Source organism: Ostrea edulis, chromosome 2 (genome assembly GCF_947568905.1).
Source record: "Ostrea edulis chromosome 2, xbOstEdul1.1, whole genome shotgun sequence".
Lineage (NCBI taxonomy): Eukaryota > Metazoa > Mollusca > Bivalvia > Ostreida > Ostreidae > Ostrea > Ostrea edulis.
In genome coordinates, this window is record NC_079165.1 from 19,960,412 (window position 1) to 19,980,366 (window position 19,955).

Sequence of the window (19,955 nt, forward strand, 5' to 3'; positions counted from 1 at the left end):
GAGAATATATCATTAGAGGGGCAAATGTTCACAATTCTATTCTTTTCCTTTCTATATTGGTCAGCAAAAATTTGAATGTCATTTGTTGAGTTGCAAGAGATATACATATGCTCATAATTCTTTGTTATGTATGCAAGGCTCGTGTCACGTTTTTGTTTACATATAGATTGCTTGATAGAAAATATAGCACTATTTTAGTATTTACAGGCGCTATCCGGCGTTTGAATGTGCGTTTCTAAAGGGTAGATAACTACACAGTCCTAATTCATCCGGCGAAGATCGTTATTCCACACGCTTCAGATCCCCACTTAGCCCTTTTGAAGATTTTTTTTTTTACAATATGTCTTCAAATGTATTGATTTGTTTTCTCCTCTAAAAACCGAAACTATTTTTTTGAAATCGCACTTAAAAACAGCATGATAGCACGGAAATATAGCCTCTAACGTGATGATAAACGATTGTCTTTTTATTGTATCTAAATTTAGTAAACCGTGTAGTCCCGACGAGGTAATCCCCAAGTTTGACGTCACATATTTCTATTATGAGAGGATGTCTGACGTCATCTGTAATTAAATATAGATGGCAATCGATGCCTTTGGAAGCAAACGATGGCCAATTTTTGTACGCTGCAAGAAAAAGTATGTCGTTTGCAAGATCGATCCCTCCGACGTAATTCTTCATTGATTTCTCCTCGCTATGGGCTACACCAACGTAATCCTCTGCGTCAATGCACAAAATGCGTTAGCTATCTCTGTTACTATGAAAGAATGCTTCAAAATGTATATATAAGGAACTTTTCTTAGCTGCCGCAAACTATTAAATATTTATGAAAGATTTCAATGCACAATATGCCTCTAAAATTGAATTTGCAGTATTTGGACACTAAAATTGAGTTTGCCGTATTTGGACACGGATGGATTCTATGATGATTGGTGTGTCGTCTGCAGGTTCGTATTCGTAAATTCATACATCTCTTCTGTCTCCATTATTCATATTGTCTTTAAGATATTGTTTAAACATATCATTATTTTGATATAACCATCCTTCGGACCTCAAAATTTGATTTAGTCCATTGTAACATGGTCTAGACAAAGTATTCTTTCGTAAATTCACCTCATTTTTTCTCTCTCCGTAAAAATATTCTTGAACTGAAGAATATAGTAAAATACAATATAATTATACTTAATCATTTTAATGATTGGTCACATGTTGTTGAAAATTTAAATTCAAAGGCGGGGGCCCCATGACGTCAGTATCCCGCTTGTGCTTGTTTCGATACTAGTATTGCGCAAAATCATTAGAAAGATTTTGTAGTCTTCACAGGTGGAAATTTTAATTTGTCCACGTGGTGTTTTAAGTTTCGTTATACACTTATTTTTTTTTTATTTTTTTTTTTTTTTTTTTTTTTTTTTTTTTTTTTTTTTTTACAAAAGAATACGACTCGAAAGATTCTTGCTTGGACAGCCAAATCTGCTATACCAAGTTTCAAACTCATCTAGGTGGTTTTGCTATGACATAATCTGGCATATACATGTACAGTATGTATTATTAAAAGAACTTTACACCCCAAGTCAATAGATACATTTAAGAAATAAATTTTATTTTTTGAAATACATGAACTGTGACGCTTCACGTCGGCGTACTTCGAGAAGCGCATTGGTACTTCACTTCATGAAAGTAGGCTGGCGGGAAGCGTTGCAGTTCATACCCTCAAGTATTTTAAAAATGAAATTTATTCCTTACATTCTATCCGTTACGATAGCTGTACTATATTTATCAAGATTCATACGCGCATCGTTTACAACTGCAGCGTTTTTATGAGGAAATGGCTATTAATACAATTTGTAAAGATATCAAAGGCAAAAACATTGGAAATGTAAATACATGTATATAAAATTATCCAAGTTTAACTGTACCCATTCTTTGAGGACGGCTTAGATTCTGCACTCTTTATATTGACGTGTATGTGACTTAAAGGTCAATAATGGTTTCACTAATCTTGCTATATAGACAATTTGCTCGCAGTCAGGGAACTATCAATAGATCAGTATTCAGATATCGATGTCCATCGCAAATGAAAAAAAAAATAACCCAAGCATTATAATATTCATATCGTAATCTATTTGCAGGTACACCGATCCCGATATCTACTTCATAAACAAAGATGAAAGAGGCATTTTGGATCCCACATAGCGGGACGATCTATCTCTTCTTATAAATGTCATAGAACACCCTCATCCAATATGGTAATTAGGGGTTTGTTAGCATTTGGATGCAACCTTTTGCTGACATTAAACAAAATGTCAAAATTACAAGTTAAGCTTACCAGACTCCGATCATTGCACAATATATAACGGGTATTTTTGCAGAGGTTACTATTGTTCGGTATGTACAATGTGCGATTTGTGATGAACAGAATTTTAGCAAAATAAAAAGGATGGATACTGTTTTTCTGTTTTGTTGGTTATACAAGAAAAGGAATATATTTGGAATACATAAGTGTGCTTTGTGAGGAGAGCATTGATATGGGATGACTACATTCTCAGCTCGCGGTGCCAGTGCATTTTCACCATGCAGATAAAGGAGTTTTTAGAATGGATTAACGGATGCAATATGGAGTACCACCAAACTTTATTGACAGTACATTTGGAGTATATGAATGCAGGGCAAAATTTTAAAGTGAGAAATGATTGATAATAAAAAAAGAAAGATATGACATATCATTTAAATCTGCAAACTTTTTCATGATGATAATATTTAAACTCCCGCCAAAACCACAATAAATTTGCGACATGAAAATCATATCCAAAACAAAAAAATAAGTTAATCTCATCTAAAGTTAGGCAATAAAATCTATCAATAAACTAACTGCATTATTATCTGGACAAAAATAGAAATTTCTCTTCTAAAAAATCAAAGTTAATTCATTATTTTTGGTGGTGACTCGTCTATCGATTGAGGATTTCGTGGTTACATAGCCACAGGGGTTTCTGTAAACATATACATAATACTAAACTATCCCATGAAACCTAAAAATTAAGCTTGAAATTTAGTCCCCAACGAATTATTATTCCATCATGGGCTGACCCTTCATTTTAAAAGTGCACAGTTCCTTGAAGCAACAATGCAAATTAATGTCTATGAATAGCAAGATGGTTAAAAATAGAACGCCCTGGCCCATAGACCATTAAATTCTATATACAGTATTATTTCAATCTTTAGGGCCTCATACATAATTTATTGAAATATTGAATATTATATGCAATAACAATGCACCGCGGATTAATTTTGCTCTGAAACAATAAAATGTTTTTAAAATCAAATGAATTACTTAATGGACACCTTGGCTATATATAGAGAAAATTTTTTTTTTATGTTTCTCCATCCGGGGCATCAACCACATCTTATCCAAAATGCACAGTGGTGCGTGTACATTTGTAAATTTAAAAAAAAATCATGTTTCTTCAACACGACGAAACTTTCTTTCTATACATGATTAAATGACATTGTGTTGCATTTTATCAAAGATAATTAGTGATCGTAGCCCTGAGATTGCGAAAATTCCCTGAACCCCACACGTACTCTTTGAATGGCAAATCTATTTCAGAATTATATGTTAATGCGCAAGTAAGGGAGTACTATGTAACAAGGCTCTGAATTTGGGTCCGTAATAAACAGTACAAAATCCTTGAAAAGACTGGGGAAAATTACTTCAATTTATCATGTCATAGTTTAGTTCAAACAATATTGTATCCGTTATTCATGTACATGTGCATTCAAAATTATTAAGTAAAGGTATGAGAAAAAGATCGGGAAACAAGTCCATAGGCTAATATTGATCCCTCTCTTTTATAAAGCTTGATATTAATGAAGGGTGTACACATTATATATATATGCATATAAATTAATTATCATAAATATCATAGTGTAAATGATTACAGATATATATGATACCAATAAAATATGAAATAATGGAATTTCATTTACGAAACGAGGATCTTGATTAATGATAGAAGTAAATGTAGCATTGGACAATGCCAGTTCCAAACCAGGATTAGTAACAGCATGAAATGTAAATACAATGATGTTCTGGCTAATATTCTGAGACAATGTAACATAAGCACAATTAAAATGATAGTGCATACTACATTACTTATGGTATGGACTTTGATAGATATATAAAGCGGAACAAAGATATACCAGAAATAAGCATTTACATATACACATACTCAGTCATTACGTCACCGAAGCTTTGTTTGAAATCTGATCAAAATCAGATCCTTTGATCCGCTCACGTAGATCGCTACACATGCTTGTTCCTTGTTTGTACAGAGGTGTAAAATTCCACTTTTTTCTAACGATTTTCCCTAAATGCATCAAAAATTGTTTACTAATTTGCAAAAATTCCTGTGCAATTTCTCATGATAAGCTAGCTTGAATTGTGAGTCGGTTTACATGTAAGAAATTTTTGAAACAAAATATGTCCATAACCACTTTATTTGCTTAAAATGCCCAGGCTTAGATTTCTCGCAAAAAAAAATCTCAAACTTTTCTTTCATTTGAACAGTCAAAGTGTGAGTAAAGTCCAATATTCGATTAAAGTTGGTAGGAGAAGTTCGGGCCAGGTGCATAAAATGATCTTGACTTTCATGATATATATATACACCATTTAATCAAATACTCATACCAAGTTTCATGAAAATGTGATGAAGAATCGTAACTGATAACGTGGGAACAGGGGAGAACCTTCAGAATAACTATTCTCTATGGTGAAACTAGCACACAGCACACCCTAACACATATATGCAAACCTTAGCCATTTAAGGAAGTTGAAAGATACACATAAGAAACATGGCAAAAGAAATGGCGACGATTTTAAGATTATCTAAACTACCATTCTTAATGCTAAAATAAATGGGATATTTCATGATAGATACAGATGGAAAGTGTTTGGTATCTTAGTTAAACAACAAATGATAGTTATGCTTCCTATGAAAAGAATCAGTCCCAGCAGTGGAAAATAACCCAACACTGTAATGCAGTTTTGTCGAATATGTCATTTATTGAATGACATAAGGTAAATTGTTAAGTAAAATGTATAACAAACAATTAAGGGTGATCACCTGAATAAACAATACCTGCTGAAACATGTACATAGGTGTCAGGTAAAGTGTGATCCCCCTTTGAGACTGACTAGAAAATTACATGTAGTGAAGGTACAAATACAAGTTATAGAGTACATGCAAATGCTATCTAATTTATAACCCCGAGGAAACAATACTTCAAACATCTTAAAATACATTTTGATATTATTTACCTAAAAAGATGTTATGCGGTAATACAATTTGAATGGATAAAAAAAACTTGTGTATATAACAAGTTTGAAATGTTGAGTTCTGAAATAATTCATTCAAAGGACAGCATATAGCTAACAAGAAAGAAACAAAACGTGAAATAAAAAGAAACTTACGTTTATAATCTTCAACTTCGTCTCTAGGTTCGTTGAAGTATAGTATATCATAAAAATAATTAATATTACAGTTGCGTTCAATGAAGAATTCATATTTCCATATGAATCGTTTACGCAAATCATCAATAACGTCATTTTCATATCGTTATCCAACCAGCTACAATGGTTAGAACAAGGGCAAAAAGGTTCCATTCAAAATAAGACTCTTTTTAGGATGGACAACTACTCTTTTGTTTACTACAAGACAAAGTTATAAACTAGTATGACAGATATAAAAAAAAAATTCATCATGAATGAATACGCTATTGTTCGATTTTTGAAACAAGGTCGCAAGCATATGCATGTAAAAAGACATATTTACAAAAGACCCATTCAGTAAAAATAAGAAAGTGTAATCAAAAATAAATTTTTAACTTTTAATGAAACATCTTTTGTCCGTAGAAGTCCTTGAAACAAGGAAATAGCTGAGTCCTTCTGTGGGCGTATGTACTTGTTTGGATCTTCTTCAGTATGTTATCAAGAGTTTTACTCTGTTGCTTTGAATACCCGAGAATTTTCTGTTCAATCTCAAAGGAACATTGTCAATGGTGAGTCAACTTTATCATTTATCTATTCCAAATATATTAGATCATTCAATCTAATCAAACTCGAAAAGCGCTTAGATGCTGTTGTGCACTTGTGTATTCGGAGTATAGAGCGAATATTAAGAATGCTGAAAACCATCCCTAAAATTAGCATTAAATCATCAGCATATTGTCAAAACTAAGTCATAATTTCAAATGCTCAATAAAACAGAATCACCAAAAAAATTAATAATAAAAAATAAATAAATCTGAAAGTCAAGTTTGGTGTTTGACTTAGTGGTGACCATTGAAGCGTGCTCTGCTGACGATATCTTGTTCAGGAAGATGTGTAAAGTGCATTATACATGTACTGCTTGAACACTTGCCAGTTTGTTTATTCTGAATTTATTTTCAATGCTAACATCTGTAAACAATTTTATCTATATGATGATAAATTGTTTTATAAACTAGGTGTTGGACTTGTTTCATTAAGTTCACCACAATCCTCTCAACGTCAAGGTTTTGTGAAAATGATTTTTCAACATTTATTACTGTTATTGAGTTTTATTTTTGACCCTAAAACATATACTGAATTATAGATTTTCAGATGTTAATGTTTTTTTGAGTGTATGTGGGTTTTTTTTGTTGTTGATCTATTTAGCATATGGCAGGCGATAGCATACATGTAAACACAGCATAAGTCTGACATGCTGCAAAGGAGTATTAAATGAAATTTTAGAATAAAGACTGTAAAAACAGCAACAAGATTGTAGCAACAAGACTGTAAACACAGCAACGAGACTGTAGCAACAAGAATGTAAACACAGCAACGAGACTGTAGCAAAAAGATTGTAAATATAACAACATAGCAATAAGTTTGTAAATATACATGTAGCAACAAGACTGTAAAAATAGCAACAAGTCTGTAAATATAGCAACAAGGTTTTGTGAATATAGCAACACGACTGTAAATACAGCAACAAAACTGTGAATATAGCAATAGGTTTGTAAACATAGAAACAAGTTTGTTAATATAACAAGAACCAAATGGTTGCGGATATATTAGTATTGGGATCTGTGTTTGTTTTGGTAAGCCGAAATCATGGAAATTAACCACCCGAGATTTCGTCATTATGTAATTTTCTTGCATTTCTCTGTTAAAGATTTGGCTTACTGTAAATCATTTAAAATCAATTTCTTTTAAAATTCTGTTTGAATCCTGAATAGCTCTCGCTAAATATATATACATTGTATATGCACATGTATGTCCATTCTTATAGAAAAATCGCTAAATTTGTGGCTCGCTAAAAATTCCACTTATATAGTACATGTATTTAGAAAACTCCGAAATTGACAGTCATCTAGAGTCACTGTAAGCATACGTCATCGATCAGGGCTATCTTGACCTTCACCTCTGACATAGTGCATCCGATCTACGGTATCTTTATTTCTGCATACATTTACCTTGTTACTAACATGACATCTACAGCCTGAACACAAGGTCATCATCTCGTTGTGACCTTGTCAATGACTTCAGAATCTTTAATCTTATCCTGACTGTTGTTCACGAAATCACTGAATACAAAACCTGTAGATTGAAATCTACAGGAGATACCGCGTCACAAAAAACGTCACGAATAGAAACGAACAAAGAACAGACATAGTGACAAACAGACAGACATGGTGACAAACAGATAGGCAGCGAAAATCAGACGGACAGAGTCAAACAGAGACGGACCAGTCGTGGTAGCTTAGTTGTAGAGCATTCTCTTCGTAACCGGCAGATCGTGAGTTCGAGCCCCGCTCGTGCCATGGCCGCGTCAAATCTAAGGCGTTAAAATAAGTAGGGATTGCACCTTTACCAACACTCAGCATTTAAAATTGAGAATCACGGGTCTTTCGGATATGACCTGAAAAACGTAGGTCCCGTGCCGCAGCAGGCGTTGGCATGATAAAGAACCATTACTGCTACGGCTCTGAGCGCTAAGCATAGGTCTAAATTTGTGGTACTTCACGTTCAGCTGGTGACGTCTCAATATAAGTGAAAAATTATCGACGGGACGTAAAACAATCAATCAATCAATCACACAGAGACGGACAGACAAACAAACTGACGGACACAATGGCAAACGGACAGACACAGGAACAGACAAACAAATTGACGGAAACAATGGCAAACGGACAGACACCGGGACAGAGAGAGTAACAATAAGACGGGCACATTGACTGTACAATAGGGAAAAGACTTTTGAATGTTCAATTCAGATATAAATAATTTTACTGACTATTTAGAAATTGACACTTTATAGTTAATTGGTATATACATGTATTTAGAAATTGACTTTATAGGTATTTGGTATATATTCAAATGGCAAAACGTTTGTTTAATACTCTTCGAGTGAAAACGTTATAAATTATCCCCGAGTATTCGTCCAAAGTTCTTCATGACATGCGTTACAGTGCGAACAATCCACAGTTGTCTGTGTGATAAGCCTAATTATATCTGAACGCACCACCGGCAAATCTGTTCACCTGAATTGAGGCGAGCCAGCTTTGAATTTTTGTATTGCCGCAGTCTGCATCTTGTAAATAGCTCTTAATGTACGCAAATAAAATGTAAATAAACTATTCATTTCCGATTTGATTCTTTATCTATGATTTCCAAATGACGATATAATTATATAACATAGAAAACACATTTACACTTCGTTTACCTGTAGAAAAAAAACAACCAGTCGATCAATTTTCATGAATGAGTGGGAATACACTAATCGGTGGGCGTTTTACGTAGGGACTAGCAGATAAAGTTTGCATATTTCATTTAAATCTCCATTGAATAATTTTAATAGCTATCTAAGGTCTGTTTCACTCTTACATAATTTCCTGGTGTTTAATGAATTTACTTAATTAATCTGACAAATTATCATGGATTTTTGGTTCCTCTTCCTTGTGGTTCAAGAAAATAGTATTGTTTTCAATTGTTGCGAAATTTAAAACAATTCCGTTATTGATTCCATTCCTTGTAAGTTATATTAGTCATTCAGTTAAAAGATAATTTAAGTTCTTAAAACGTGTGCACTCTCCCAACTTACCATTCTCACTGTTTTATTTCATTATAAAATTAATATCCGGAAAATTTTTAACGGGGAGTAGCAACCCAAGTTTGTGCCTTTTCTGCTCCTCAAGATGACACAAAATAACCATTTCAGTCATTTTCAACCAAAATGGGGTTGCGACCCCCGTAACCCTCTCTAGATCCAACTCTGAGTTATACTGTGTCTTTTGTGCTGTGGGAATAAGGGTGTGAATTGATGAAGTATTTTTTCATGTATTATAATATTTCATAGTACTTATATACAGCCTGGAGGTGATATTTCAGAATGTTTTTAAGAAAAAACTCTTAAGATCATACATCATACCAACTAAAACTCCAATAGTAAAATAATATATTCACTAATGAAGAATTCTCTTCAATTCTCAATTTGATTTCTACTTATAACGAAACTATCTGGCACTATTTACGAAGTGCACAATGACACTCGCAGAAAAATGATATTTTTTAACCGAAGGAAAATAAAATTTTTAGTTATCTGCATTAGAAAGAGAAATAACATTGCTTTGTCTAATTTCCTTAGTTACTATATTGTGTTGAAATCCACACGACTTGGGGTGAAATGTTTTGTATTTGTTTTAATAAATTTCAATTATATTCCCCCCACAACCCTGAAAAATTCAACTGAACGCTTTTGCTAATACATGTATTGATGGAAATTGTTAGTTTTACAGCTATCAAGGTTAATTAATATATTTATTTATTACCTGTAATACATTTATATTCATCAATTTACATAACATTCATTATTCCTTTTGCCAAGGTCACTTTTATTGCAATGTTATTGTCCAATGAAAAAAATTGTTACAAAAGCTTTCGTTAAAGTTAACCTCCGTAAGGTCGACAATTAATTATATGCATTTTAAGACACACTTTCCCCCCGATATATCATTGAATTAAATGAAAATCAGGGAAAGTACCTTTTAAGTGTTGACTACATTGTGTTGTTTTGCCGATGGAGTTCAAACGTTATAATAAAGTAGTAAAATGTTTTACATGTACAATAGAAATTAAAAGTGAACATTTCAAGGCTATGATTATGCCCTATACTCCTTGATATTCTAAACTAAGTGAGCACAAACACTTCTCCAAAGTGAGATAATTGAATGCATGTAAAAATCGTAAATAATATATCTTCCCTTGAAATCAGAATTGTGATCAGATAGGAAGTTTCTTTTGAATGACTTACCATATTTTAAGTGCTACTTGGCAAGATAGGGGTCGGATAGTTAAACAATGTCATTATAGAAAAAATTAGAACTGTGTGTAAGTTTTAAAATGTTATGCTAATTCAACCCTCCTATATCTTAATCGAATGCATTTAAAGCCCTAACATTGTGCATTGCGGCTAAATAGAACCGTTTATCAATCTTGACATCTAATTTTCCTCCGGGATCCTTGCCCTCCGAATATTTTATACTCTACACGAATAATTAAATCTTTCAAAAGTTGTAAAAGGTTTTTTATTATTATTTTTTTTATATATATCTAAAGAATTGGACATACCTTGAATTTTTTTCTCTTTATCGCGACGTAAATATCAAATTGCCTTAAATTGTCTACGAGTGAATAGCAGAATCCGAGTTTGATTTAATATCTGAAGTATAAATTCATAAAGACCCTGAATGAACAGTCCTTATGAATAGGATTTTACTTTCAGTATCTTTTTATTATCAATATATTGATTACCGCTTTCATTCGATGACGCAGTATGTATATCAACCCTCATATTGATTTTTCTTCTCTTACGCAGTTAAGGGGGTACTTTTAATTCATGTATACACGAATGTTTAGCCCAGTTTGATGATCAAATGCGTTATATACTAAAAAAAAAATTATCTGCCATTCCCAGTCGAGCAGTGACCATGGCTAATTTCCTGTGTAACAGTATGCCTGTGTAGATTTTCAAAAAAATAAATATACTTGTATGCATGTCTCTTTCATATTGCTGGTGGCAATTTGAACATAAAATATAATAGATATTCCCCATGCATAGTTAAAGCTTATCAGTGAACATTCTTGCTTCTTTACAATAGAGTGCAATTTTGTCCTGCTTCTAGACGGAAATAAATGCACCTCAAATCTGGATTGTGTTTTCTTATAAACAAAACATCTGCAGATCATAAGAATGGATAAGAAAAAATATACAGAAAACACATTTCGATAGCAAACCCGAAGCATTCCAAGACTTAAGGAAATTTGTGTGTGAAAACGGATGTCCCAACAAGCGTAAAAGTAGTACTTCATTTGGTAGAACACCCTCCCGTGCCTATTTAAATCATTCAATTAGAGCGATGACTCCGCCAATTGTCCCAAACTGCAGTGATATTATCTGGAAATATAATGCCACAACTGTCGAATCATTTTCGGTCATTTTGCTATTAATGTAATGAGCTACATCCTATCCCAGTCGGGAATTGTTTGAGAGCTTTCATATATGTTCTGTTGCTTTATTCACGGAACATAATATTTAGCATTGAGAATGTTTTTGTTGATAACTAGAAACGTTATAAAGTGTTTATGGTTTTATTTAACGCACAAGTAGCATCATGGTGATGTAAATTCACTGACCCACATTCAAAGCAATGGTGTGATAACGTATGCACAATCGACCCTCGTATTTACCACAATCTAGCCATATATGGTGCATTTATGTCACGAAAGGGAAAAAATCAATTCTGAAATACAGAAAAGCGTCCATTTCTAAAATTATCTTAAATCTATTATTAGTTTCCTATTCCCAGATTCAATGTCGTGTTTGCACTAACCAGCGTAATGCAAGTTCATTGATTTTTCTGCCCTTGTAGAAACCCCCAACATGGTCAGATCGAGGTTTTGTCGAAGTTTTATATATGTTTTGATCTATTTTTACTCTGATTTGAGAATATCTGCGTCAGCCGCAATATTGACGTTTAGATTTAGTAGTGCAGCCTAGATTGACGACACGACCATGAAATCAGCCATGCGGGTTTCACTTAATCCGCCAATCAGAAAGTCTGTTACAGATAGAACAATTACTAGGAATGTACATTCAAATTGGGTGACGTAAGCGGTGATGCTGTGTGACGTCACACGTATTCTCATAGACATATTACGATGATGGTGAAATATATACACGTGATGGCAGACTATTACTCGATGTTGAAGTCTAGTCGAGATGGTGTAACATGCATGGAATATAGCAGCCAAAATATACTCGGGCTTGGATATTTTAATGCAATCTGGCGTTTAATTTTGAATTTCATGATTCTACAAAACAAACATCTTTGCAGCATCAGGATTTGGAATTAAACATTTTAGAAGGTAAGCAACTTTACTTTTTTTTTTTCTATCTCTATTCCTTAGCAAATAGCATTGTAATAAATATCTGCAGGTAGTGCCCCAAAAGATTTTGTTGATAGTTTAACAACATTTAGATAATATAAATAAGAAAAAAATTAAACATTAAATTGTCATCGATTGCTGTGGTTCATAACAAAAAGCATAGAATTGTTCTCTTTACACAGTTAACATTAGTGAGACTCAGTAATGCATCAGCTGGAATATGTATTTGTGTTTGCAAGCTTGTTTGCTTCTCGTTGCCGTTTGTAACTGAAAACTTCAAAAGAAAGTTAATTCCTGATTTCTCCATGTAACAATGATTCCAAGAGATCTGTGGAAAGGTTGGTTGGGTTTATTTGTATACTATCAAAATATCAACATTAAGAACAAATTTCTTGCATATTCACACTAAAATGCAAATGTCTTTCATATTCTCACCAAAAATCAAATTTCACGCACTAAAACAAATTCACTTTTACATTTTGTTTAAAAAAAAAATCCTATTCTCGTTGACAAACGATAACGGAGGAAAATGTGGAACTCTACAGTCATAACACATGAATTGTACAGAGAATGCTTTAGAGAAGACACCGAAGAGTAGGACATCATTGTTTACTGCAAGGTGTTACAAAAGTATAACAAGACTAGTGCTAAAAAACAAAATGTTTACTTTTTTTAAATATTACAACAAAATGAGAGAAGATTGTACAACGTCCTGGAATGTCTTTAAACCTTTAAACTTGGCAGTATCATAGGATATTCTATGGAAGTAATTGTGTGAGAGTGCAAAATGTCAAATTTCTGGTGAATATTCTCGCAGACGTGCTTAAAGGGAAATAATGCATACTAAGTAAATCATACTAACAACGAAAACTTGTATTTAACCTTGATTTAGACAAGTCTGTTTAACATCCATATTATAAATTTGCTGTGTCAACAAGATCCGGAATTGCGTGTCATAAGAGGTAGAACTGTAATAATGATCGTCAGAAGAATGCGGTTATACAATTGATTTTAATTTTCATGGCGTAATATTTCTTTAGCGAAATGATGGAAAATTGGATTATTACATGTCAACATGAAGTGCAAATTTTTTCTAATGAATGTAAAAAAAAAAAGAGAGAGAGAGAGACAAGAATAGGGAAATTATGTTCTACACTTTAAGCATTTAAAAAAAAAAAATTCGTTTCCGTTGTATTTTGTATAAATTAGTTTTTTTTTCATGTTATATTGTTAAATGAGGCCCTATGCACTAGCTATCCGCAATATGAATTCAGAGTGATAGAAACCAACCCAGTGATAATCACACTGCTTTGGGAGTATGTAAGAAACGTGGCTCAAGGTGTACTATCAGCTGGGTTCACAAATGGAAACTGTATCATGTCATCTTTATCAAAATTGGAGAAATCTTGGCCACTACTCCATGACGTCATTCTGATATAACAAGAAATACGTTTTCAAAGGGGGTGTGTGTTCTTTATCAATATATAAAACCCCAATATCGTTAATTTTATGAAGTTCGGTATTTAGCAGAGAATGATGTTTCCTTTCTGAAACAAATAAATAACAGCTCCATTTGACCCAGACGCTGGGATATTTAACCCGTCCCTCATATAACACTGGTTTGCCGTGCGATTTCCCAATTTGAATTAGATTAACTGTTGACAGATTCGAATGGAAAAAAAAATCGCACCTAATGATATAGTTCTCATACATTTATTTGGGGGTCTCCGCTGTATCAGGCAGTACAAACACATTTCGTTCTTCTTTTAAAGGGAAATGAAATATCACTGCCTCAACACCAATTTAATTTGGTTTATAGAAACTCTAAAAATTCAAACTATCTGGAGATAGTGACTGTGTTTAAAGGTTTAAGAAAATAAATTTGTCAGAAACAAAGTGACAGGGTTAATTGTTACATATGATATTTCATTACAACTAGGAGACCAATCAAACGGCTACAGAAACGTTAGCAAAGATCTGAAGTGACAAATGAATAATAGCACATAGATTCCAATAATTAAGATCGACATTTTCATTCAAACATGTATAAATTGTATGTCACGTTGTAAAAGTCTTGCATTTCGATTTGTCATGAACGCGTACGGAGTAAAATCAGGTATTCATAATAGCTACAAGTTAAACAGTATGAATGAGTGTATGATATACACCATATTATGAAATACATTTTCTTTTAAATTTTTTTCCAGCTAATATTCCGTCGACCTCTGTTGATCTCAGTCTCTCGTCGCAGAAACCTGAAGGTCAAAATACATCCCCAATGCTGCTTTTGCAATCACAGGTATAGTTTTGGAAAATCTGTTAAAGAAATTAAAAACAGTCCGAAATGATGCATGGACTAGCAAATGTATGATACTCTTATTGTCATCAACACCAGTATTCACTCCTTTGATTTCTTTACAGTCCTCGTATAACGCCGGGACGGGATTCCAAACTGACCCTTGCAGTATATACCCTTCCTGCGGAACTCAGGTACCGGGCATGTTTCAATCCCCTAATGTCGGAAACAACCACATCCCGGAGTTTGTAGATAACTTTTTCCAAAACGACGATGTCACTCCTATCACGATGTCGAGTCAATTCAGCAGTGGTTCATGTGAATTCCAACAAAGTTCGCACGGTATGTTTGATGCTCCATTTCCTTATGAGAGCTCTCTGATGGATAAACAGCCGATGAAACCCTCCGTCTCGTTTGGGGATAATACAAGATGTAGCAATGTTGCACATCAAAAAGTGGAAGAACCGGTGTTTGCCTATGAAGGCACTTTCCAGAGTTTCCCGGCGATGGATACTCATTATCAGCAACAATTATTAAATCAAAATACAAAGCCATTTGTTCGCTCTGGTTTGTTTCCACCACACCAGAATGTATTTTCTGAGAGTCATACGGATTATACAAACTTAGACAAAAAAGTGGCCGCCTATTCCTCAATACAGGCCTACAGTGGCAATCCAAATATATGTTCCCGGGGAGAAAGCACATTCCATAATTACGACAGCCCCTTCCCAGGGAATCCATTACCTCAATCAGAAGTGTGTTACCCCTGCCGCGACGTTCCCTTCCGTAACTCATACGGAATTGATCACAGTTCTCTTCAAATCCAAAGACAAATGTCTCACCATGGGCAACTAAATCTCACACTTCCACCACCCAGATCAAATGATGGGTAAATATATGTATGCTTAACTTAAAGATAACTCTAAAGATATATGGAACATATTTTATCTATTGTCTATTGTTTCTGTTTTATCATTTTAAATCTCTTTTTTTTTCAAATAGACTGAAATATCACATGGGATCACCCACTACATCCCCCACTTCTGTCTCATCAAGATCTTCTCCCATCAGTGGCCACGAAGCACCACAACGGGAAGGCATGTTGTGTGCCGTGTGTGGTGATAATGCTGCTTGCCAACACTATGGAGTCAGAACCTGTGAGGGCTGTAAAGGCTTTTTCAAGGTAATTTTGAATGTAGTATATAATACACCACTACTATACAGACTGTAGTGGTTGATGCAATGGAATCAGACAGGCTATGTACAGAAGATAATTCGTATTAACCTCATAATGATTTTTCTTTCAGAGAACTGTTCAGAAAAACGCAAAATACGTCTGTTTGGCCGACAAAAACTGTCCAGTTGACAAACGAAGACGAAACCGGTGTCAATTCTGTCGATTTCAGAAATGTTTATCTGTAGGAATGGTAAAAGAGGGTAGGTATTTCAAATAATCATAACACTTTTACTGGTTTACTTTCTTTATAAGAAGAACATTAATATTTTGTGTCTAGGTAATGTAATGATAATATTTGTAATTTTGACAGTTGTTCGAACTGACAGTCTTAAAGGACGTCGGGGCAGACTTCCATCGAAGCCGAAGAGCCCGCAGGAATCGTCCCCATCCCCGCCAGTCAGTCTCATTACACTTTTAGTGCGAGCACATTTAGATTCCAGTCCTGATAAATCAAGCCATTGTTACTCAAAGGTAAGTACCGTAAAGATAAAGGAATTCAAAGAAATTTGTGTATGTTTTAACACCCTCTTGCAAATTCCTAAGTTTTCGTGGTGTTTATGATGTTTATATTTTCCTCACAGTATGAAGTGCCTTGCACCAAAACGGAGGGGTGTAATGAAAAGACAACAAACATGTTCTATGACCTGATCACATCATCTGTTAACATCGTCAAGGCTTGGTCGTCCAAAATTCCCGGTTTTTCTGATATATGCCAAGAGGACCAGAATCTGCTATTTAAATCTGCGTCGCTCGAGCTCTTTGTTTTACGACTTTCCTACAGGTATTGAAAATTACATTCAGCAGCAATAGTATTTTATATCTTTGAATATTTTAAGGTAAAATACTGATTTTCATTCATCATACATTCATGTTTTTGTCAAAAATTTTGCAGGATGCAAGGAAATACGGATAATGTTATCTTTGAAAATGGTACAGTTCTTCATCGAAAACAGTGCGAAGAAATTTTTGGAGAGTGGATCAACTCCATTGCTGACTTCAGCACGTCCTTATACAGAATGTCTTTGGATATATCAGCGCTAGCCTGCATGGAAGCCTTGACTCTCATTACTTGTAAGTTGCATTTCGAATTAACTACCCAATTTTCTGTTTATATGTTTTTCTTGGCACATTGATTTTGACTGCGGATAACTCCGTTTACATGATCAGGATATAGGGCTCACGGCGGGTGTGACCGGTCAACAGGGGATGCTTACTCCTCCTAGGCACTTGATCCCACCTCTGGTGTGTCCAGGGGTCCGTGTTTGCCCAACTATCTATTTTGTATTGCTTATAGGAGTTATGAGATTGATCACTGTTCGTTATCTTCACCTTGCATGTAAAACTACATGTATTCAGTAAATTGAAAATACTATGTTCAGCGGGGTTTTTTTTTTTTGTGTGTGTGTGTGTTTTGTTGTTTTTGTTTTGGGTAATCGATCATTATATTAAAATTTAAATTGCAGTGAGACATGGGCTAAAAAACCAAGCTAAAATGGAAGAGATCCAAATGAAAATCATCGACAGCCTGCGCGATCACTGTGTGTACAACAGCGACGCTCAGAAAAAGCCCAATTACTTCTCCTCCATTCTTGGGAAAGTAGCCGAATTGAGGACCTTAAGTCGTCAGGGTATTCAACGAATGGAATTATTGAAAATGGACACAAGTGAAGTCTCTCCGGCTCCTCACATGATAGAAGACATTTTCTTGTCCAGTGAATTGCCGTTCTAACGATGGACCTGCTTATCAGTTCTTCATTTACATGTAATGTCACAGTGTTTTCGATATTTTTTGTGTCAGTGGTACATTTTGTGATTTATTATTTCACCTGAAATCGTTTATACATGTATTTGATCTTTGAATGAAAAGCTTTATCACGTGGCATGACACCCTTTTATAGCAAACTTATGTCGCATGTCATTAAAGATATCGAATTTCTTGATGTTCATCAGATACACACAGGTATTCCTTTGTCCTTGTACGATTTTTCTCTCTTCCGTTGACCCTTTTAAATTAAAAATGTTGTATATTTTGTCGTTTTTACGGTTGTTTTTTTTTATCGTACCGTATTATCAAGCCTTTTAAGGAACATTTTTAGAAGTGTAAATACGTCATCGATGCTTTAATAATTTTCTAAATCAGGCACGTAGAAACGGGGGAGAGTGGGGGATGAGAATGAAACATTGAAGTAATCGATTGACACCCCACCCCACCCCCGGTGTGGGATTTTGAAGTTTGGGTAATATAACATCTATTAGGATTTTTTATTCTCTTGCTATGAATTTTTGACAAATTGTTAAGTCAACTCCTCCAACACACTTTGAAGAACGGTGCTACGTGCCTGCTAATATGTTTACGAGACATGAATCATCAAATCGTGCGTAGTAATTTATCTCGTATTTAGGTGTTTAATGTTTGTGAATGTTGTTAATTGTCTGATTTTAAGTTTGTGATAAAAGTCACGCTAAATTAAAATCATATTTTGATTTTATATTTATTTGATATCTGTTATATTTATTTTTGATAATACCCATGGCACTGAGAATAGCGACCACAATGTACAATTTCATTTCATTTCTGGACAGAATATAATATTGCTCTTTCTGCATGATATGACATATCTGCTAGATCACATTGCAGGCCAGTAGACTTGATCTGATAGAGATGCCTACCAATGTTTCAAGTTCAGCTCAAGTTAACTTGCTTTAAAGTTATACCAACCATCTTTTCTGTCGATCCTTCTCAGAAATTGAAATTAGATCAGCTTAACTTGACCCTTAGTCCAATCTTGTTCAAATAAAGGGTTTCGTCCCCAGGGGGATAAATCTAGAGATTAAAAATAATTGTTTTCTAAAACCACTAAAAATAACAGAACTCTCGCGATGACTTTTATATGAAACGATGGGAACAAAAATATGAATGAATTTTTAGGAACATGTGGGACATTTTGTTATGATCAGGATGGGGTCTGAAAAGCGAGAGATGAAAAATATCCTTTTGAAGAGCAAAGCTAAGAATTTTTTCAGATAATGGGTCGGCAGTGTGATACCTAACAGTAGGGCCCAAAAATTTAAAGACATAAGTATGAAATGACTTATTGGGTGAACGCAATGACCTTTGGCCTCCTTTTGGTTATTACTATGGAAAATTTTAAAAACATTTTTCGCATACAACTGCGCTGTACAATTATAAAGTGAAATTTTGCTCAGAGATACACAATTCCTGTGTAGATTACAGAGAGAAACGGCATTTTTCATTTTCCTATCTTGCTTTGAAAATGTGAATGACTAATGCTGATAGTGTGGAAGACTTACAATATTTCGTCATACTTTTCAATTTTGATATAGTCGTGTGTGTATTCTTGGATTTCCATGTTTAACTTTAATTAATCTATAAGTAGTTATGTGTGTCTTCTAAGATTGATAATTATAAATGGATGTCTTACTGTAATCTTTAAGTTTGTTGCATCTAATTGTTTGATGATGAAGTGCCATATGTAACGCATGCGCAGATCGCTTAAAACATGTTACACGAAGGTTCCCTTTCCGAAATACATATTTATATGTTTTAAAAGTGCAGGTGTACTCATACATTCTAAATATAGTTTATGTATTAAGGTTCATATTGTTACTTTTAATTGAATAAATCTATGAAAACCGAAAAAACTCTGAAACTTACCGATTTTTAAAATCATCTTTTCTGTAGTAAAGACATGGGACTTATGATATAACTTTCATATTCGAAAATACATGAGGGTTTATAAGCTGCAACACGTCACGCCGACATACTCATGAACGCACTTCTTGGAGTATGCCGACGTGAAGACTCGCAATTCATAACCTTATGTAATTGTAATTTCAAAAATATAAATTCATTTCTTATAAACATATTCTATACTTTCCGTTATGTCGGAATTCCCAGCCGTTAAAATGGACGTACTATATTTTATCAAGAT

At 34.1% G+C, this 19,955-nt stretch overlaps 1 protein-coding gene across 4 annotated transcripts; it reads left to right on the plus strand.

Moving 5' to 3' along the window:
- Nucleotides 1-206: 206 nt before the first annotated feature.
- LOC125667583 (probable nuclear hormone receptor HR38) lies at nucleotides 207-19,665 on the plus strand. Of its 4 annotated transcripts, none has more exons than XM_048901141.2 (11): nucleotides 207-947; nucleotides 2,130-2,679; nucleotides 12,029-12,448; nucleotides 14,677-14,768; nucleotides 14,891-15,654; nucleotides 15,768-15,948; nucleotides 16,073-16,202; nucleotides 16,313-16,473; nucleotides 16,584-16,783; nucleotides 16,895-17,073; nucleotides 17,466-19,665. In XM_048901141.2, the coding sequence occupies exons 4-11, from the start codon at nucleotides 14,748-14,750 to the stop codon at nucleotides 17,729-17,731; spliced, it is 1,902 nt and encodes a 633-aa protein (XP_048757098.2). In that variant the 5' UTR covers nucleotides 207-947; nucleotides 2,130-2,679; nucleotides 12,029-12,448; nucleotides 14,677-14,747; the 3' UTR covers nucleotides 17,732-19,665. The 4 variants fall into 4 exon arrangements, with proteins under 4 accessions (XP_048757098.2, XP_048757099.2, XP_048757100.2 ...); XM_048901142.2 differs by having other exon boundaries at nucleotides 12,062-12,448; XM_048901143.2 differs by having other exon boundaries at nucleotides 12,151-12,448.
- The last annotated feature ends 290 nt before the right edge of the window (nucleotides 19,666-19,955 follow it).